Consider the following 18,596-nt stretch of genomic DNA (forward strand, 5'->3'; position numbering starts at 1 on the left):
ATATATGGAATCTTTAAAAAAAAAAAAAAAGGTACTGATGAACCTAGTTGCAGGGCAGGAATAAAGAGGTAGACATAGAAAATGGATTTGAGGACATGGGATGCGAGGGTGAAACTGGGGCAAAGTGAGAGTAGCATTGACATATATACACTACCGAATGTAAAATAGTTGGCTGGTGGGAAGTAGCCGCATAGCACAGGGAGATCAGCTCAGTGCTTTGTGAAGACCTAGAGGGGTGAGATAGGGAGGAGGGGAGGGAGGCTCAAGAGGGAGGCGATATGGGGACACGTATATGCATGCGGCTGATTCGCTTTGTTGTGCAACAGAAACTAATACAGTATTGTGAAGCAATTATACTGCACTAAAGATCTATAAAAAAATAAAAGAGGACTTATTAATCAAATGAATCACTAATTGGGACAATTTATATTAGAGATTTTTTTAATGATTTACTATGGTTATTTCTGGTTAACTCCTCCAGCCCCCTGTAACTAGTCTTTTACAGGAAAAATGTATGAAAGTAATACTACAGTCATACAGTATTCACTTAGTCTTATCTTTCCACCACATGTATCCCTTTGTAAGTAACTTTACCTCCTACAAAGCATGATAGGAACCAAGAAATCAGATAAAGGCTCAGGAATAAACTATAGGTTGGAAAATATTAATTCCTGAATGCTAAGGTTTTCATACATATGCCAAATCAAATTCAGGCAGATCCTCTCCTTTACTGGTGCTGAACTTCTGCTTACTATGTTTTCATGCCTTGGGCCTTTGCTCATGCTGAACTAAGATGGCTTCTTCTTCCTATCTGTCCACATCTTAACTTCAAGGCTCAAGTATTATCTTCCCCACAAAATCTTTGAAGGTAAAACTCCCCACTACAGATATATTTAAATTCCTGCTCTATTTACTATCTACATGGCTCAAATGTCTGTTTGTTTTGTTTACTTATACCATATTTCTTCAACTAAGCTATATGGTCCTTGGGAGCAAACTCCATACCATGTGAAGTAGCCATAATGAATCCATAAAACAATAGATTGGTCAGAGGAAAAAGCAGATGATGAAGTAATACTAATAAGTATGATTTTGTTTTTGGAAAAAAATGTATGCATAGAAAAGACTAGAAGGATATATAAATATGTTATTATTTTGGATGAGGGATCAGGAGTGATTTTTCTTCCTCTTTGTATTTTACTGTATAGTCTAAATTCCTTATAATGAACACTACTTTTATAATCAGGATAATATTTTTAAAGTTTATTATTACTATTTTTTAAAGATCATGGCACAAAGTTTTATTTCAAATATTACAGGTATCCCCCCACTTTTGCAAAGTTCACATTATGCCACTTCACTTTCAGGAAAGACCTACATCAGTACACTAACAAGCCTTTCTCATAAATTACATTAATGTCTGTTTTTGCTAATAGAAATAAATTTATGAAAAAAGCTTGTTAGTGTACTAACATAGATAGGTCTTTCGTGAAAGTGAAGTGGCATAATGTGAACTGTGAACTTTCCAAAAGTGGGGAATACTCTTTGCTCTACACCACTTTGGCTTATGAAAGGTTTCATAGGAATGCGGGGGGATGGCGGGGGAAACCTGTATTTCTTACATATATATTCTACAAACGTCACCACAAATCTTATCCCATAGACTATATTCATTATTGGCCATCACAGCAAAGCTCAGGATCTTTTAATATCTATCTTATGTAGTCACTTGTCTACTTATTTGCTCACTCAGCAATCATTCAACCAATGAGGAATATGGTTGAATGATTTATTTATTCACTGTCTTGGTGCTTGGGTATGGGTGTTACAAATACAATTACAATAAAATAAGGTAACTTCTATAATGATTCAAAATGTAGTAGATACAAGAAAGAATGCAGTTTAAGTCTGCTTTAGGGAGGCTACAGGAATAGCCAAAACAAGAAAAGGTATAGGGCCACGTACTGGGAAAAGACAAAAAGGTGGGGAAAATGACGAGAAGTTCAGGGTCAAAGAAAGAGATTATGAAAGCACATGCACAAGCAGTAATTAGAAGGCACAATCTACTGGACTTGATACTTGGTTTATGTAAGTGAAAAAGATATGAAGAAACTTACTACAATTGCACCTAAATTTCTGGCTTTGGCAAAGAGTTGTGGCATGGAACAAAGAAAGAAAAATGTATTGGGGAAGGGAAGAGAGGATGGCTGAAGTCACAGGCAGGGAATTTGAACAGGCAAATAAGAAAACAGTGCCAAGAACAGAGTTCTGGAGAATATAAAACATTTAAAAGAGCAGAAAAGGAGACCAAGAATAAAGTACCAGACAGGGAGGAGACAGGAGAGTGCTATTAGAAAAACAAACGAAGGGAAGAGACAGTTTCAAGGATGAACAGGCCAACAGGGTCAAATGCTGGGAAGCATAGGAAAAAAAAGATGACTAAAAAGCATGCATTGGATAGGACAAGTAAGAGGTCTTCTGTGAGTGACACTAGAGAGGTTTCAGTGGAGTGGTGGGTTGGAAGCCTGGTTTCAGCAGGTTAAAGACTGAGCTGGAGGTATAGAAATGAGACTGCAAGGGTGGACTAGTCTTTACAGCAACCTGCCCATAGAGGAAGAACAAGAGAAGAAACAGACCACATCCAAGTTTTGCCAGTGAAAAAGTGAACCCATTTAGAAAGATATACAAATTCTTTGGGGATTTACAGAGTACAATTGTCAGAGAAAATTCTTTAATTGTCAGAGACAATTAAAGAAACAACAAAAAAGTAAGGAAAAAATTTTCTGTAGTTTAAAGAAATAACCAAAACCAGACAAACAACAATATAAAAATCATAATTTATGAACACTTCATTTATATGAATCCAAAGATGCACTTTAAACAAAATTTTAGCATATAAATTAAGCCCATATTTAGTCTGATTAAATTTTAAAGAGATCAAACATCATTATTTCTTACCAAACTTTGGTGTAGTAAAAGTGAATTCTGGACCATCCTTTCCACCTTCGTCTGTATATGCTACCATTCGTACCATATACAAAGTGTCGCTAGTCAAAGAGGACAGTGTATATTCTGTGTGGGAAGAATCCACATTCACAGCTGGAAGAAATCAATAAGTGTGCTTTTATTCAATTACTCTTGCTTGGTTTGGCCTATATTTCACATTGTGAGTGTATTAAAACATATTTTACTAGAAAACAATGTTTCTTTAATAGGACCATGAAAGCAACCATAAAGCATATTCTCAGGTATCTCTTTTCTGAGGATAACATGCTATACCAAGATGTATAACACAAGAAGGTGAGACAAATTAGTATTTAAAAGCTTAAGAAAAAACACCTGATTCTTAATATCTGATATAGTTTTATTACCAGTTTCATTTCCAATGATGGTTCTATAAAATATAGTATAATTTCTGATAAATCCATTCTGCACATCAACAGGAAGTTGGTCCCACTCTAAGACAGCTTCATTTTTCCCCACTTTTTTTGTCCGGACAGTAGGTCCTTTGGAAGGTGCTGAAACAGAATAGGGTATTTACCAACTGAAAATCATTAGAATTTAGTAAATCATTAAGACTTCGTAAAATTTCATTATCATGAAATTATTTGAACATAATAAGACATATCCTTATTTAAAAGGGATAAAATGTCTTTGTTAGTTAAAAAACTCAACACTTTTCAAAGAAAGTAGGTCTGGACTTACGAGCTTGTTTAAGGTATGCCTTTATAGACTCCGGGATTCCTGGTCCATCAGCATACACTGGAGTGACTGTTATCAAATAACATTTGCTCTCTGCTAGGTTTCCTGAAGTAAGAATAGTGGATTAAGCATTTTTTTCCCTATAGTGAAAAAAACCTAATTAATTCCATTACTTTCTTTTACATTATAATTTCACGACCACTGAACTTTATTTTCATTCATTTTTTTTAAATTGAAATACAGTTGATGTACAACATATTTCAGGTATACTAAATAATGATTTGACGTTTGCATAAATTATGAAATTATTACCACTGAACTTTTCCTTTTTTTAAAACTGCAACTTTTTTTTTTGTGTGTGTGTGTGTGTGTGTGGTACACAGGCCTCTCACTGTTGTGGCCTCTCCTGTTGCAGAGCACAGGCTCCGGACGCGCAGGCTCAGTGGCCATGGCTCACGGGCCCAGCCACTCCGTGGCATGTGGGATCTTCCCAGACTGGGGCACGAACCTGTGTTCCCTGCATCAGCAGGCGGACTCTCAACCACTGCGCCACCAGGGAAGCCCTAAAACTGCAACTTTTAAAGTAAGCATTGCCTTTTGTGTACTGGATTCAAGCTTAACAGAATAAAACTGAAAAGAAAAGGTTACTTTTATTGCCAATACAGTGAATAAAAAATATTTATACTGTCAATAAAAGTAATGATTGAATTTATATTCAGGATTTACAAAACACTGATCTCAAATTATCCTGGGTCTTCCTTAGAGTTTGGCAATTTTTGTAAATTTTACCTACTTCTCTGAGAACTGCCTAAGTGCAAGATGTCACTAATCAGAGCTAGGGAAAGAGCTAATGGTTGTGGTTTGTCAGGTGACTGGGAAAAAAAGAATTAGGGTTATTTCTCCCAGAAAGTAACATAATTTTAAAAGAAAAAATTATCTTAAATGTTTCCTTTATTTATAATCTCTCCAAATTAACAAAGCAATCTATCTATCCCTTCAGCATGCAATAGCAAAAATTTTCTTTTTGTTATACTAAAGTTTATACTTTCAACAAGAATTACATTTCCTTAACTATTATGCATGAAGTGACATACGCTTTTTTGATTTCTTAAAGAGAGTAATTTTCTTGATGATTCAATATTATCAAGAAGATAATATTTTTATATTCTGCTGTAATACAGTGATGTTTTATCAGGCCTGCTGAGCTATATGGAGATACCTGCACAACCTGAAGGTCTCCAGAGCCTATGCTATGCTATAGTAAAAGTTCCTATTGTCCAGATATTATCAATCTATCTCCTCTCTAGCTCCACCTTGCTTTTATTTGGATAAGGTTGATAAATTAGACAACCAGGATTAGTAAAACTATATATTAAATAATAGGTTAATAAGGGCCAAACAGCCTATGTTATGAATAAAGCTCATTAACTTTATGGCTATATATAAAGATATATGGTATATCTTTGTTAACATGTTTTCTCTGATTAATCATATTATTTGTAGCTGAATTCTAATGGTTATCCTTCTTTACACACATACAAACTGAATGCTTTGTTTTCTCTTTAAAGTTGTTGTATCACTTGATAAGTAGTATCTTACAATGAAAGCAACCCATTTTGGAGCTCTATAATACATTACTTTCTGTCCTTCATTAGTACTTGCAGTTTAAAAGACAAGGAAACGTAAGTTCTACTTCTGCTTTGCTTCTTCAACAGCTATAAGAAGTTAACAAGCCATCTAGATGCTCAGGGAAAATATTTTCTCATTAAAGAATGAGGGAATTTAATCAGGTACAGAGATAACTATTAGCAACAGAGGTAGGATTATCTTGTATTTCTCTCACTTTACAGTTTTGTGAACATTCCTTTGATGATCAAAACAACAGTGGAATATTACAAGAAGATAGTATTAACCCCACTTAGTCCATAAACAGACCCTGCAGTTTAGAGAGGTTAAGTGTGACTTGATGAGAGTCACAAATCTAGTACACAAGACGTAACTAGTAACTGTGATAAACTGGATATCTTTTCAATGGACCACAAAGCCTACAAAGCAGAAGAGAATATGTAAAAGAAAAATCTGTCTAAAGAGCTAGAAAAAGGACAGCAACTTAAATGTTTGTAGCCAGGTATACCTCTTAAATAGGTGTGATGTACAGTACCGTCTTCTTGTTGCCAGTCTGGGATACAGGGCGATTTATCTGATAACACACACCACTCAAGTACATATCTGTTTACAGATTCATTTGGAGCAGTCCATTCTACCCAAAGCACATTATCTTTGGGAAATGCTTTAAGATCCGTTACGGGGTGAGTAGCTTTAAAACAAAGTTTGAATACTGATATGATAAATGAACATTTAAAAATTTGATATTCCAATATTTTACATTCATTTCCATAACCATGTGATCTATCTTGCTATCACGTTTTGTAGCATATAATATTAACATGTATTTACATGAACAAAAGCACTTTATTATAATTTACATGTAAACAGTCTATTTATTTTGGAACTTAAATTCTTCCTTTCCCAAAGTTCTTCAAGTGTTTTATGTACGTAAGTTGCAATGTTTTTCTTCTTTGAAAGCTACAGATAAAGCTACAGAAAAACAATATATTTAAGTCATATACATATAAAGTTCCTAAAACCTTAAAAAAGATAAATAATCAGAAAATGCTTAAATGAATTAAGTAGCTTACTGCAAAGTTTAAGTGAGCCACAAAATGATGGACCAGGTTTGGCTGCTGACCGACTTCTAAAAATATGATCACTGTTGATACTGAGGAAACACTCTTAGAATACTTACATTTTTTTACAGGAGCCTTGTCCATACCTAACTACCCTTTCCCATTCATAAGTCAGGCTCCATCTCAGGGACACAAACCTTGAAAGTCCCAGGCAGGGATAGTTAAAACAGATGCATCTGATTTGCCAACCAGATTTCTTGCTGTCAGAGTTGCTATGTAGCGATCATTTGTGAGGTTCACTGTCAGTTTTGTGTCGTTAACAGTGTAATTTTGTAAACGTGATTTCCATCTTGTGAGAGTCACTTCATAATCCAAGATTTTTCCATTGGCTTCAAAAGGAGGCAATGTCTGTAATAAAATAATTTAATTTATTTGAAAAATGTATTTCATAAATCTTGAATAAAGTTAATCAGTTTTTCTTCATGTTCACAAATTCTGCTATTATGTCATTAGGACTGCTATTAGGACTGGCAACATTACTTTGAACTCACTACTGAAGTAAGACTACTATAAACTGAATGAAGACTGACTTCAAAAAGCATGACGTCAACTACGAGGGAAAGCACCATTCTGCTAGCCTTTCGTTCTCTACACAATTCTGCACTGTGGCTATGTTGGCCTAAATTATTTTATGTCTTGAGTATTTTTCTTTCTACCTTATTTTAGTATGATCCACTCATGAACATTTATGGAGTGCACAACAACTTTATTTCCTATTACCAGCATACACTTTGAGTACCCAAAACATTAATTATTTTCTATGAGGTACTGAGGAAAGTTTGGTAAAAAACAAGGCCGCTAGGACTTCCCTGGTGGGGGAAGTGGTTAAGAATCCGCCTGCCAATGCAGGGGACACGGGTTCAAGCCCTTGTCCGGGAAAGATCCCATGTGTCGCGGAGCAACTAAGCCCATGCGCCACAACTACTGAGCCCGCGTGCCACAACTACTGAAGCCCGCGCACCTGGAGCCTGTGTTCTGAAACAAGAGAAGCCACCGCAATGAAAAGCCCACACACCACAACAGGGTCGCCCCCACTCACTGCAACTAGAGAAAAGCCTGTGCACAGCAACGAAGACCCAACGCAGCCAAAAATAAATAAATAAATTTATTTAAAAAAAAAAAAAAAAAAAAAGCCCCTCTTCTCATAGAACTTGCATGGAACTATGCTGAAATATCTATGAGGTGTCACCTGTAGTTTAGGAACCTGACTTTTTTATAGTATATATAAAGCTTTGTGTTTCTATTTATTAAAAATGGTTATCAAATAGATATCAAAAATGAAGCTCCACTCATAACACCATATAAAATATATTTATATGAGATAAAAGAATATAAATAGGCAATTTTTTTTTACCTTCCATATGAGTTGTACAGATCTACAGCCATGAGTATGAGATGGCTCTATCTTATACCAGAAGCTTGGTGCCTTGGATGGTCCTAAAGAGATGACATAAACTTTTTATTATAACAGTAAAATAAAATCCTAGAAATTATTCTCTTACTTTGTTCGTAATATTCTTGCCCTCCAATCATATGGTGTCTCTAACTCTTTCTTTAAACCAGCCTTTTCCCATCCCAGCATGATATGCCTGGGTCTTCCTTTAGTCAGGGTGATAGCTTGATGATTTAATTACATTGAAACTCTTTTGTAATCTTAAAATTTTAAAGGTACAAATATATCCTAAGCAATAACCAAAGGTGTATCACTATTTCTTACTGCTAAAAATCAAACTGAAAAATCATATTTAAATACATGCTTAAAACCCCTAAATGCATACATTTAAGAATAGAAGACAAATTAAAATTAAAATAAATGGAGTTAAATGTAGTATAAAAGTTTACTACCTTATGTTGGGATGAGTCAATGTAATGGGATATTATAAAAATGAATTTACAGGATTGTTGTAATAATCACCAACCATGTGAAAAAGCACTTTACAAAACATCAAATGCTGATAATTAGGTTTTAAAAATTCACAATTTTTATAAATTGCAAAATATGGTATTCAACAGAATAAAAAAGGATCTGAATAAAATCTAAGCAGTGATGTGCTGATCATGAAGAGGTAATTACAGGTGACAAAACAGAGAAAAGAGAAAAGGCAGAGCAGGAAGGCTGGGGGAAAAGCTGCTGGTACAGGGAGTTCAAATAGATATATACATGAGTACAGTGCAGCGCCCCGAAAGAATAAAGAACATGAAGTTATAAAGGAAATTTTATGGGCTGGAAATGGTTCCTAATATAAAGAGGACCTAGAAGCTTCTTTCACTAATTTGAAGAAAAGCATAATCCAATGGTTCATAACTTTTTGGACACCAGGTATCTCTTTGATTTGACAAGGTTATGTACCATTGCTCCAGAAAATTCACACAAGTACTAGCCACAATATTTTGTCAACATTTTGAAGTAGTTCAAGAACTCCCCCAAACTGACTCAAGTACTTTTAAAGGCCCCAAGAATATCAGTTTAAGAATTCCTGACCAAGACAAAGGGATCTGATCGAGGATTCCCAAACCAGCAACAGTAGGATTACTTTCTTTCCTGGCATTTAACAAAACGAGAGAAAATTCTTGGTGGAGAAGAGTACTTTACTTTTCTGCCTTTGACATTCTCAATTCATGTAACTCTCACGAAACCTCTGGAAGAGCTCCATGGAAGTGAAGGGATACAAATGATAGGGAAGGTTTTAAAGCCATGGCTGCTGCCACTGACACCTAAAGAGGGTGACCATGATAGGAAAATGTTCCGGAAAAAAACAAATAAAAACTATATGTCATAGGATTATTTCTTGACGGCTACAGAAGAAATTATTAACATTAGCTGCTTTGGGGAAGGAATTTTATTTTACATTGTGTATCCTTTTATGCCTTTTGGATTCTACACTATATACACTGTATTATCATGAGAAAAAAAGGGAAAATGAAAATAAATCAACCAACCAAAATGCCAGGATGCTTTTCCAGGGGCTTTTTAAGTACTGATAAAAAAAATGAATAAAAACTATAGTACAAATATCTTTTTGATAGTGAGGGTCTAAAGCACATTTTGCTAGATAGTGTGATTTTAACAATTCAGGATATGATTCTCTAGTTAGAGATATTTCTGGACTACTCTCCTTTAATAAAATGTTCTGGATTTACAAACTGTTAAGTTAATGGTTTTCTCATGGTATCTAAGACACTATTCCATAATTTTCTTTAATTAGGTATCAAAAAGATTTGTACTATCAATGCATATTAGATTTTATACTTGATATCCTTTAAAAAGTGTAAAATATCAATTTGAATAAAATGATCACAAAATAAGAAGCAATGAGATCTATATTATTAAAACCAGACATAATTTATAGTCAGAACTCCAATGCTTTTTTCTTCATATACTTATTTACTTACTATCTTCATATGTGATCCCACTTGCTTCTTCACTCCAGTCACTCCAAAATCCTTTACCATCTTCCTTCATACAACGAATCCTAAACACATATTCTGTAAAAGGTTTAAGGTCCTGGACAGTGAATGAAGATCGGGTAGATGCTGTATCTTCAGGAGGAATCTGAAAACAAAGCAAATTGACCAAAAAAACCCCCGAAGGTATTTATTATAGGTCTTCTAAACTGCCTAAGATTTTAAAAGCTAATTAATGAAATAAGACTAATAACTAATGAAAGAAGACTAATTTGACTCAAGCTCTGGAGAGAAATAAATGCAAGTGAATAAGCAGTCAAAATCAGTAAAGTTAATAGGTTTGGGAAATACAGAAACATCTATTAGTAATCCTTTCATCCTTTCTTTTCTTTATTTCTTTCTTCTATGCTCTTATAACACTCAGGGTCTCAGCAGGAAAGAGATGGAAATTCCAATTAGAATTTAATTCAAGCAGGGTTTACTATAGGAAGTATAGGCAGAGTGTAGGGAAACCTTAGATAGTATAGGCAGTACTCTGGGGCTTCTAGGTGCTACCACCTTTAGACCCAAAGGGATGAGGGGTGGTACCAGAACCTGGAAGAACAGGGTCACAAAGGGTTAACTTGAGAGGCGCAGTGACCTCAGGCTGAGACAGGAAAGCTCCAGGGAGGAAGCAGGGAAAATAAATATGCTGATCTCACTTCTCTCTCTCCTCTCTCTTGCCAGGACCCCTCCTCCCATTAGCTAGGAACTCACTAGGAAACTAGAGAGAACCAACAGATAAAATTCATACAAGTCAGCATCTCAAGACAAAGAGTAGGGTGGAGAAGGGTAGAGTGTAGATCTAGATAGGCAAAAGGAAGATATCCAGCCCAATTAAGAAAAACAAAAGCTATCTTTGTAGATAAACTTGGTTTTCAGGAAATAAAGACACAGATAAATAACAGGTTCTTTCTACCACTCTGAGATTTCAACACTGAATAACCAAATAGGAGTCGAGTTTTTTTTGTACCAATGAATTAAGATTCTATGATATTAAAAAATATTTTGAAGAACTTCTGGTATGTATCCTCTCTGTACAATCCTCATGTACAAGATGAAACATTAATCCATTTTGGTTTGTTGCTTTTTCTGATTGTATTCTGAGCCCTTTAGATAAGTGGAATGGAGGACAGCAGTAGGAAGGTCATGGGCTCAATTCCCTTCTAAGCTCATTATTGCAACCAGAGAAACAAAGCAAAAGCATTCTGTTAGTGATAAATGGAGTTACAACAAAGAATAGTATGGGGAGCTCAATGCTATGATGATAGCCTTTTGAAAAGCTCCAAGTACTTCTTTTGCTGATAGCATCATCTTTGGGTACACTGTCCTTTTCCTTTTCGGTCTTACAATCTCTTCTCCTCATGGGCTGGCAAACTTTCTATAAAGGGCTAGATTGTAAACATTTTAGGCTGTGGGCCAGATGGTCTCTGTTGCAACTACTCAAACTCTTTCTATGCAGCATAAAAACTGTCAGAGACAATATGTGGACAAATGTGTGTGGCTGTGTTCCAAGAAAACTTTATTTACAAAAACAGATGACAGGCTGAATTTGGCCTGCAGATGTCGTTTGCTAACTCCTGCTCTACCTTATCTGCATAATCTCTTCATTTTTACTCCTCTACTTAATCTACTTCCTGTTATTTGTGGTCCTTTCAACTCTTGTCAAAAATGCTATTCCTGTCATCCTGCATCACTTCCATATTTCACTTAAAAGCTACTGTATTGAGCAAAACTGTATTTTCTATCTGGATGTCTTCCTGTTGGTCCTTGCTTGAGATACAGATCTAGAAGAGGTGTCAAGCAAAATACTTCGCACAACCAGAAACTTAAGACATTCAGAAAATGATTGGGAGTTTTAGGTTAGTGGGGTGCAAGAAAGACTATTTGAATAAACAGTAACTTTCAGTTTACCTGGTTCCAAGTTGAGGCATCTCTGGTCCTATATTGAATGTTATACTTCAGTCTTATAAAACTCTTAATACTTGAGTTGATCCATGTCAATTTTAAAATACTAGACAGTTCCTCTGAGTTGCTGACTGATAAATTATGTGGTGGATTGGGCTTCACTGAAGAATAAAATAGATCCAATAGATTATAACTTCTTATACAAAGTCAAATATACTCTTTATATTTTATTTCACAATATTCTTTTATTCTCACCAAATGAAATAATTTCTCTAAAAGCAATGCTATGCCATATTATTATAATGGAAAGGAAAGGCTCCTAAAGAAACTCTAGTTTTTTTCCTTGTCAGCTTATTACGTGTGTTAATCTTTTCAGGTTCAGATAATAAAAGACAGTTAAGTATTTATGATATATGAAATTTAAATAAAGAATAAAAATGGAACATGTATATTATGATTACAATGCTATAAAATGTTTGATATTTAGACAAATACCAGAAGATAATGTTCAAAGTGAAAACAGCTGTGAGTGTGGTTGGATTATGGATATCTTTCTTTTTCCAAATTATTTTTAATGCTGTTGATAAAGTGATTTGTAAAAGTCACTAAGATAAAATAAATGCTTGTTTCTACATTAATTAAACTTAAAACTAATTTATAAACCACTGTATATTCTAATAAATTCTCAAATTTAGGTTTATAACTACCTTTATCTACAGGATCAAAATTGATATGATCTGAGGTAACATTCCCAAGAGCATTCTCTGCTTCTACCCAGACTTCAATGTTGACAAAATACACAGGAGAATAATCAACAGTGCATGAGGTGCGGGTGTCACGTTTTGCTTTACAATCATCAAACTTCTCTGTTGCCCTAAATACAAAAATGGTAGAATCAGTCATTAAAAATAGATTTGAAAAAATTAGAGTGAAAAAGGTTACTTGAAAAGAGTTTGATGAGACCCAGATTATTACAGCTTAGAATAAAAAAGTTAATTCCAGTAAGTAAGTTTAGAATAAACTGTTGAACACTAAGAACAAAATTTGTTAAAAGTTCACCTGTTTTTCTTTAAAACTGAGTTTGATCTATATCTTAAAACACAAAATTATTTTCAAAATTTTACTCCGAGAATATCACATTTAGAACGTTATGCTCTATCCCCATTGACCTTTCTCTAAAAATTATTCATTTCCTGTGATATTAGTACTGTTTCTTTCCTTTCCTGAAACAAAATCTTTACTGTACCAGCAATGTCTTTCTTTAAGCACAGTATGCTTTTTCAAAGCACAGTATGCTAGGAGGTGATAGGGTAGGGATAAAAATTTCTATCACCCCAGAAAATTCCTTCCATCCCTTTCCAGTCAAACCCTGGCAACCACTTTCTGATTTCTATCACCACAGAAAATTTCAAGTGATGTGACTATATTTACTCACATATGTTTAAATTATGTATCAATTAAGAATATTTATATATATGCCTGCTATTTTTTAAAATAGAAGGATAAATCAAAACCAAACCAAAACAGGTAATTTCTAGAGCAGCGGTCCCCAACCTTTTTGGCACCAGGGACCAGTTTCGTGGAAGACAATTTTTCCACAAACCGGGGGTCGGCGGGGGGGGTGGTTTCGGGATGACTCAAGCACATTACATTTATTGTGCACTTTATTTCTATTATTATTACAATAATATATAATGAAATAATTATACAACTGGAGCCCTGAGCTTATTTTCGCTTGCCACTCACTGACAGGGTTTTGATATGAGTCTGCAAGCAGTTGATTTATTATGGTCTCTGTGCAGTCAAACCTCTCTGCTGATGATAATCTGTATTTGCAGCCACTCCCCAGTGCTAGCATCACCTCAGCTCCACCTCCGATCACCAGGCATTAGGTTCTCACAAGGAGCACGCAACCTAGATCCCTCGCATGCGCAGTACACAGTAGGGTTCGTGCTCCTATGAGAATCTAATGCCGCCTCTGATCTGACAGGAGGCAGAGCTCAGGCAGTAATGCCTGAGTAATGCGAGTGAAGGGGAGCAGCTGTAAATACAAATGAAGCTTTGCTCGCTCAGCTCGGCCTGCTGCTCACCTCCTGCTGTGCGGCCCGGCTCCTAACAGGCCACAGACCCAGTCCGTGGCCTGGGGGTTGGGGACCCCTGCTCTAGAGGGAGGGAGGAAATAAGGTAAAGGACACAGGGAACAGAGACCTCTGTGAACATATCTTGTCTTAGAAATTTGTGTGGGTTAATTTATTATTTTACACAATGAAGAAAATTCTTAAAAACCAAAAGCAAAATGAAACATGAATTCTTGTATTGAGTTGGTGGTGTAACACACAGAAAGGAACTATTTCAAGTAACTCTAAAAGAGTAACTTAATTATGTCCTTAGTGAGGGAAAAACAATCTTAAAATTCTTTTTAGTAATAACATTGTTGGTGCTAATATTGGAATTGTTACTCTGTAGCTGTTCTGTTTACTGTCGAATAAAGCAAATGAATAATTTTGTTGGTGTTGCTGGGAACTAAGGTTTTCAGCATAGAAGAAAGGCGATGTAGATGTTAGATAGATGAATTAAGTAAAAACCTATAGTCTGGATTTTAAATTAGAAATACCAGTATGAGTTCATGATGTATTTTATCTTAAAAACATTCTTAGCTCTTTCCACTGAAAAAGCCTAGAAACAACCACCCAGTAGCAATGAGATTCCCAACACCCAGACTGTAGTCTCTAAATAGTACTTCACACTAACTGGAACCATGACTACTTAGGAAATGGTTGATATTAAGATGAACCTGGAACATCATGTCACTTCAGAAATCAGGAAGCTATCAAAGACTAATGAAGCTGTGTCAAAAGGATGAGCCAATTTGAAAAGTTCCCACTAACCAAAGATGGGATGATTTAAGTTTAAGAAGAATAATAACTATAATGGATTAAAACACATCAAATATGTTTAAATATGACTCCATAATGAGGAGAAAAACCCCTCACATCTACCTTTGGAGGATGGTAGGGAACCAACTTATAAAACTGGTTAATAAAGGGAAAATATTAACACCATTTTGCTTCTCTTATATGAACTGTACCTCAGGGTAACCAATAGTTGACGGAGAAAAACTTTAAGTATTTCGGGCGAAAAAAAAAAGAAGAAAAGGATAGAATACCATTATTTTGTACCTCATAACATAAATAATGATCACTGATGAATGCTCAAACCTTTAAGTGAAAAACTAATGGGAAACAACATGGTTAAATTCCAAAACCATTCTGCTGAGTCATTAATCCTTTCACAAAAAGAGCACATACTTTATGATTCCATTTATATGACATTCTGGAACAGGCAAAAGTCTATAGGGAAGAAATGAGACAAGTAGTCGCCTTGTGGAATGTGGTGAAATAGGGTGGTGGTTGGGATTGACTGGGAAGGGGCATGAGGGTGTAATAGTACAGTAATGTTTTATATCTTGATAGGGGTTTAAGTTACACAGATGTATATGCACTAGTCAAAACTCACTGAATAATACACTTAAGATATGTAAGTATATCTTGAGAGAAAAATAAATTTTCTTTTTTGGCCACACCATGCAACTTGCAGGATCTTAGTTCCCCGACCAGGGATCGAACCTGCGCCCCCTGCAGTGGAAGTGTGGAGTCTAACCACTGGACTGCCAGGGAAGTCCCAAGAGATACTGATACATAAATTTTACCTAAAAACAAAAACGTTCCCGTTTTTGTAAACATCTAGTTAATTAATCTAATTAATGGTGTAAATGCTGAAGTGATTAAGGCTGAAGTATATAAATGTCTGTAACTCACTTTGAAATGCATTAAAAAAAGAGACTGGTAGTTGGAGACAAGGATGCACAGATAAACAGGTATGTGATAAAGCAAATATAGTAAAATGTTAATTGTAGAATCTAGGTAATGAGCATGTATAAACATTCAGTGTAAAATTCTTTCAACTTTTCTTTATGTTTGAAAAAAAACTAATGGGGAATTTTATAATACCCGAAACCATTGCTCAAACTTAGTGTAAGAAAAGCAATCAAACATTACATGGTTGTTCCTAATGGAAGTACACATCACTCCTATGAATTATTTTTGAAAAAAAAAGAAAAAGAAAAAGAAATTAAACCCCAATCTGATTAAAAGTCTAGATCTAATGGCAAGTTTTAGGAAATAAAGGGACAGAGGAATGTATTAAATAATGTGTAACCATTATTTTAACAACTGAATTGCAAAGAGAAAGAAGAGAGAGAGAGGTGGAAACTACGGCTAAGAGAGACAAGACATATGAATTGGCAATATATGGTAATTATTTACATCTTGAACAAATGTAAAAATACATACATATATCTATGAGACAACCAGGAAAATGTGAACATTGATGAAAAATGTGACAATATGAAAGTATTTTCAATTTCATTTGGGTATGTCGTCATGTTTTTAAAAAAGTGTCCTTATCTTTTAGATAGATGTACTAAAATATTTGTGGATATGACGATATGATGTCTAGATTTTCTTTAAAACAATCTGGGGTGGGGTATATATAAGATTAGACTGGTCATGAGCGGATCATTATTGAAGCTGGATGATGAGCACATGAGGATTTCTTATACAATTCTTTCTACTTTCATGTTTCAGATGTTCTAAAATAACAAGTTAAATAAAATGTTTAAAACTTTGCATTTAGTATTACTACTTGACAAAATAAAAATTCTAGCACCAAAGGCTAACTTAATAAATTCAATGCATAACAAATTTAAAATAACTTGCCATTCAGATTTTAAAGTATAGTTTGTTTCCAGGTGCGTTTCCCTTCCAGGATCCCACTGACACATCATTTTCTTCCCTTCGTTCACAATGCAACTCAAATTTTTAGGTTTTTCTGGAGGCACTAAAAGGGAGAAATTAGCAATTTTCAAAAAGCTTTATATTCACAAATAATATGCAATTTATATACTACTCTAGACATTTAAAACAACCTAAATTAGATAGAAAAAAACAAACCCAAGAAAAAAGGACATAATGAAAGACTGGTGACTAAAAAATTAATTTCTTTTCTATTTAAATTCAAATCTTTTAGATAGTAACATACATTTTCTATCATAATTATCATTAATAAGTATGTTTCAAATTAATTTTCTACACAAAATCAACTTTCATTTATAGCTGGATAGCATTATCAACTGACTTCTCCATTAAATGTATTTTAAAATAATATTTGAATGTTAGGAAGAGGCAATTAAATAGAAGCAAAAATGATTCATTTACATTTCTCTCCCTACTGCCTTCCCAAACTCTGCTGGAGGAAAAGCAAATGCCAACATTATAGTTTTAGGTGATCCAAAATTTGGTAATCCATTCTTGGATCATACTAAGTTTACTTATTTGCCTCAACACGGAAGAAGGACTCTCTCCAGTATTTATTCACCTTCAGGTAGTTGCTTTACACTGCATTTTCTCAGCAACTAAGGGAAACTGAAACTTACTATGAATACAGTCACAGATTTCAATTCAACATTTTTTGGGGGTGTCTAATGTCAAAATAATTTTCCAGAAAACTGACAGATACTTGGCTTTCAGGAAAAATATAAAACTTGTGTTACTCTTTAGGTTTTTTGTATATTTGTAATGCAAATGCAGTTCTACTTCTAAGCTCATTTAAAAAAAAAATGTCCAAAACTCACTGAGCTGACCATTTCTGTATTTCATAAAGACCAACAGACATTAAAGTTGTAATTCAACAGTCATGACAAAGTCTGAAATAAGAAAAAAGTAAAACACTTACGGCCTGAAATTATTCTGATTCCATAAACATTCTGATCAATCTGTCCAAATGTACGAATGTTGCAAGTGAGTTGAATATTTAATAAAGATATATCTGTAAATGTGACACTAGATGCTGTTCTGTTTATGACAGTATATTGTTCAAAAGGAACAATAACATGGTTTGTTTTCCAGAAAATGTAATTAGCATTCACATGAAAATAATCCATACATTTTTCCTTTAGCACACAAACTGCTGTGAAATTAGAACCAAGTTGTACAACTGAAGATTCAGGGTGTATATGACCACATGGATCTAGAAGTTCTCCTGAAAAGGAAAAATAACAGAAAATATTAAAATGGACTGAATTTTTCTGGTACAAAATGATATTCTGTATCAATGCAGTTCCTCAATCTTCGTTAAAATATCTCTAAAGACACAAAAAAAGAAGCAACACTGTGAAACTTAATATGATCAGAATTTAATGTCTAAAGTTGTAAAAAATATACAAATTATATGGCAGATGGAGCTGGATTTAAAAAAAAAACCTATGCAAGCTTCAGCCCTTTTTATAATATTTTAACTTTGTTTAGGAAACAGTTTGCCTGCAGCATGATTCATATTTGCTCTGCCCCCAATCCTGTTCCTCGATTCAGACCCAGCATCTAAATTAGACTCTCCAGAAGACAGGCAGTGGTCTCTGCTCTTCGCCAGTCCTGAATTCCTTTGGAGGTGCGAATGGGGGCATGGAAAGATAGTCTACATTGTTCATGTATCAAAATCAGACAAAAGGGAAAGAGCAAGGGAGCAGTAAAAAACAGAAAGACTAGAATAAGATGGCCAAATACACTGGTTTTCACAAGAAGTATATGGGATAAAATCTCATTAAAAAACAAAAAATCAAATTGTATAAAAAAATAAAATACAACCATATGCTTCACCTATCACCTACTCCATGTTGATGACATCTAAACCCCTGTCTCTGGTTCTAACTTCCTAAGTTTTCAATGGCTTATAAGACAT

At 34.6% G+C, this 18,596-nt stretch overlaps 1 protein-coding gene across 2 annotated transcripts in view; it reads right to left on the minus strand.

Annotated features, from left to right (window-relative positions):
• IL6ST (interleukin 6 cytokine family signal transducer) overlaps positions 1–18,596 on the minus strand; it is a 53,891-nt gene that overhangs the window by 14,309 nt on the left and 20,986 nt on the right. For both annotated transcript variants that reach the window (XM_007112811.4, XM_055086562.1), the window contains 11 exons: positions 17,595–17,900; positions 16,580–16,700; positions 12,509–12,675; positions 11,808–11,962; positions 9,843–10,002; positions 7,804–7,886; positions 6,587–6,797; positions 5,837–6,019; positions 3,706–3,807; positions 3,372–3,518; positions 2,959–3,099 (listed from right to left, as the gene is read on the minus strand). In XM_007112811.4, the coding sequence (XP_007112873.1) occupies positions 2,959–3,099; positions 3,372–3,518; positions 3,706–3,807; positions 5,837–6,019; positions 6,587–6,797; positions 7,804–7,886; positions 9,843–10,002; positions 11,808–11,962; positions 12,509–12,675; positions 16,580–16,700; positions 17,595–17,900 (1,776 nt within the window). The remainder of the gene's footprint in view (positions 1–2,958; positions 3,100–3,371; positions 3,519–3,705; positions 3,808–5,836; positions 6,020–6,586; positions 6,798–7,803; positions 7,887–9,842; positions 10,003–11,807; positions 11,963–12,508; positions 12,676–16,579; positions 16,701–17,594; positions 17,901–18,596) is intronic.

This window comes from Physeter macrocephalus, chromosome 8 (genome assembly GCF_002837175.3).
Source record: "Physeter macrocephalus isolate SW-GA chromosome 8, ASM283717v5, whole genome shotgun sequence".
Classification (NCBI taxonomy): domain Eukaryota; kingdom Metazoa; phylum Chordata; class Mammalia; order Artiodactyla; family Physeteridae; genus Physeter; species Physeter macrocephalus.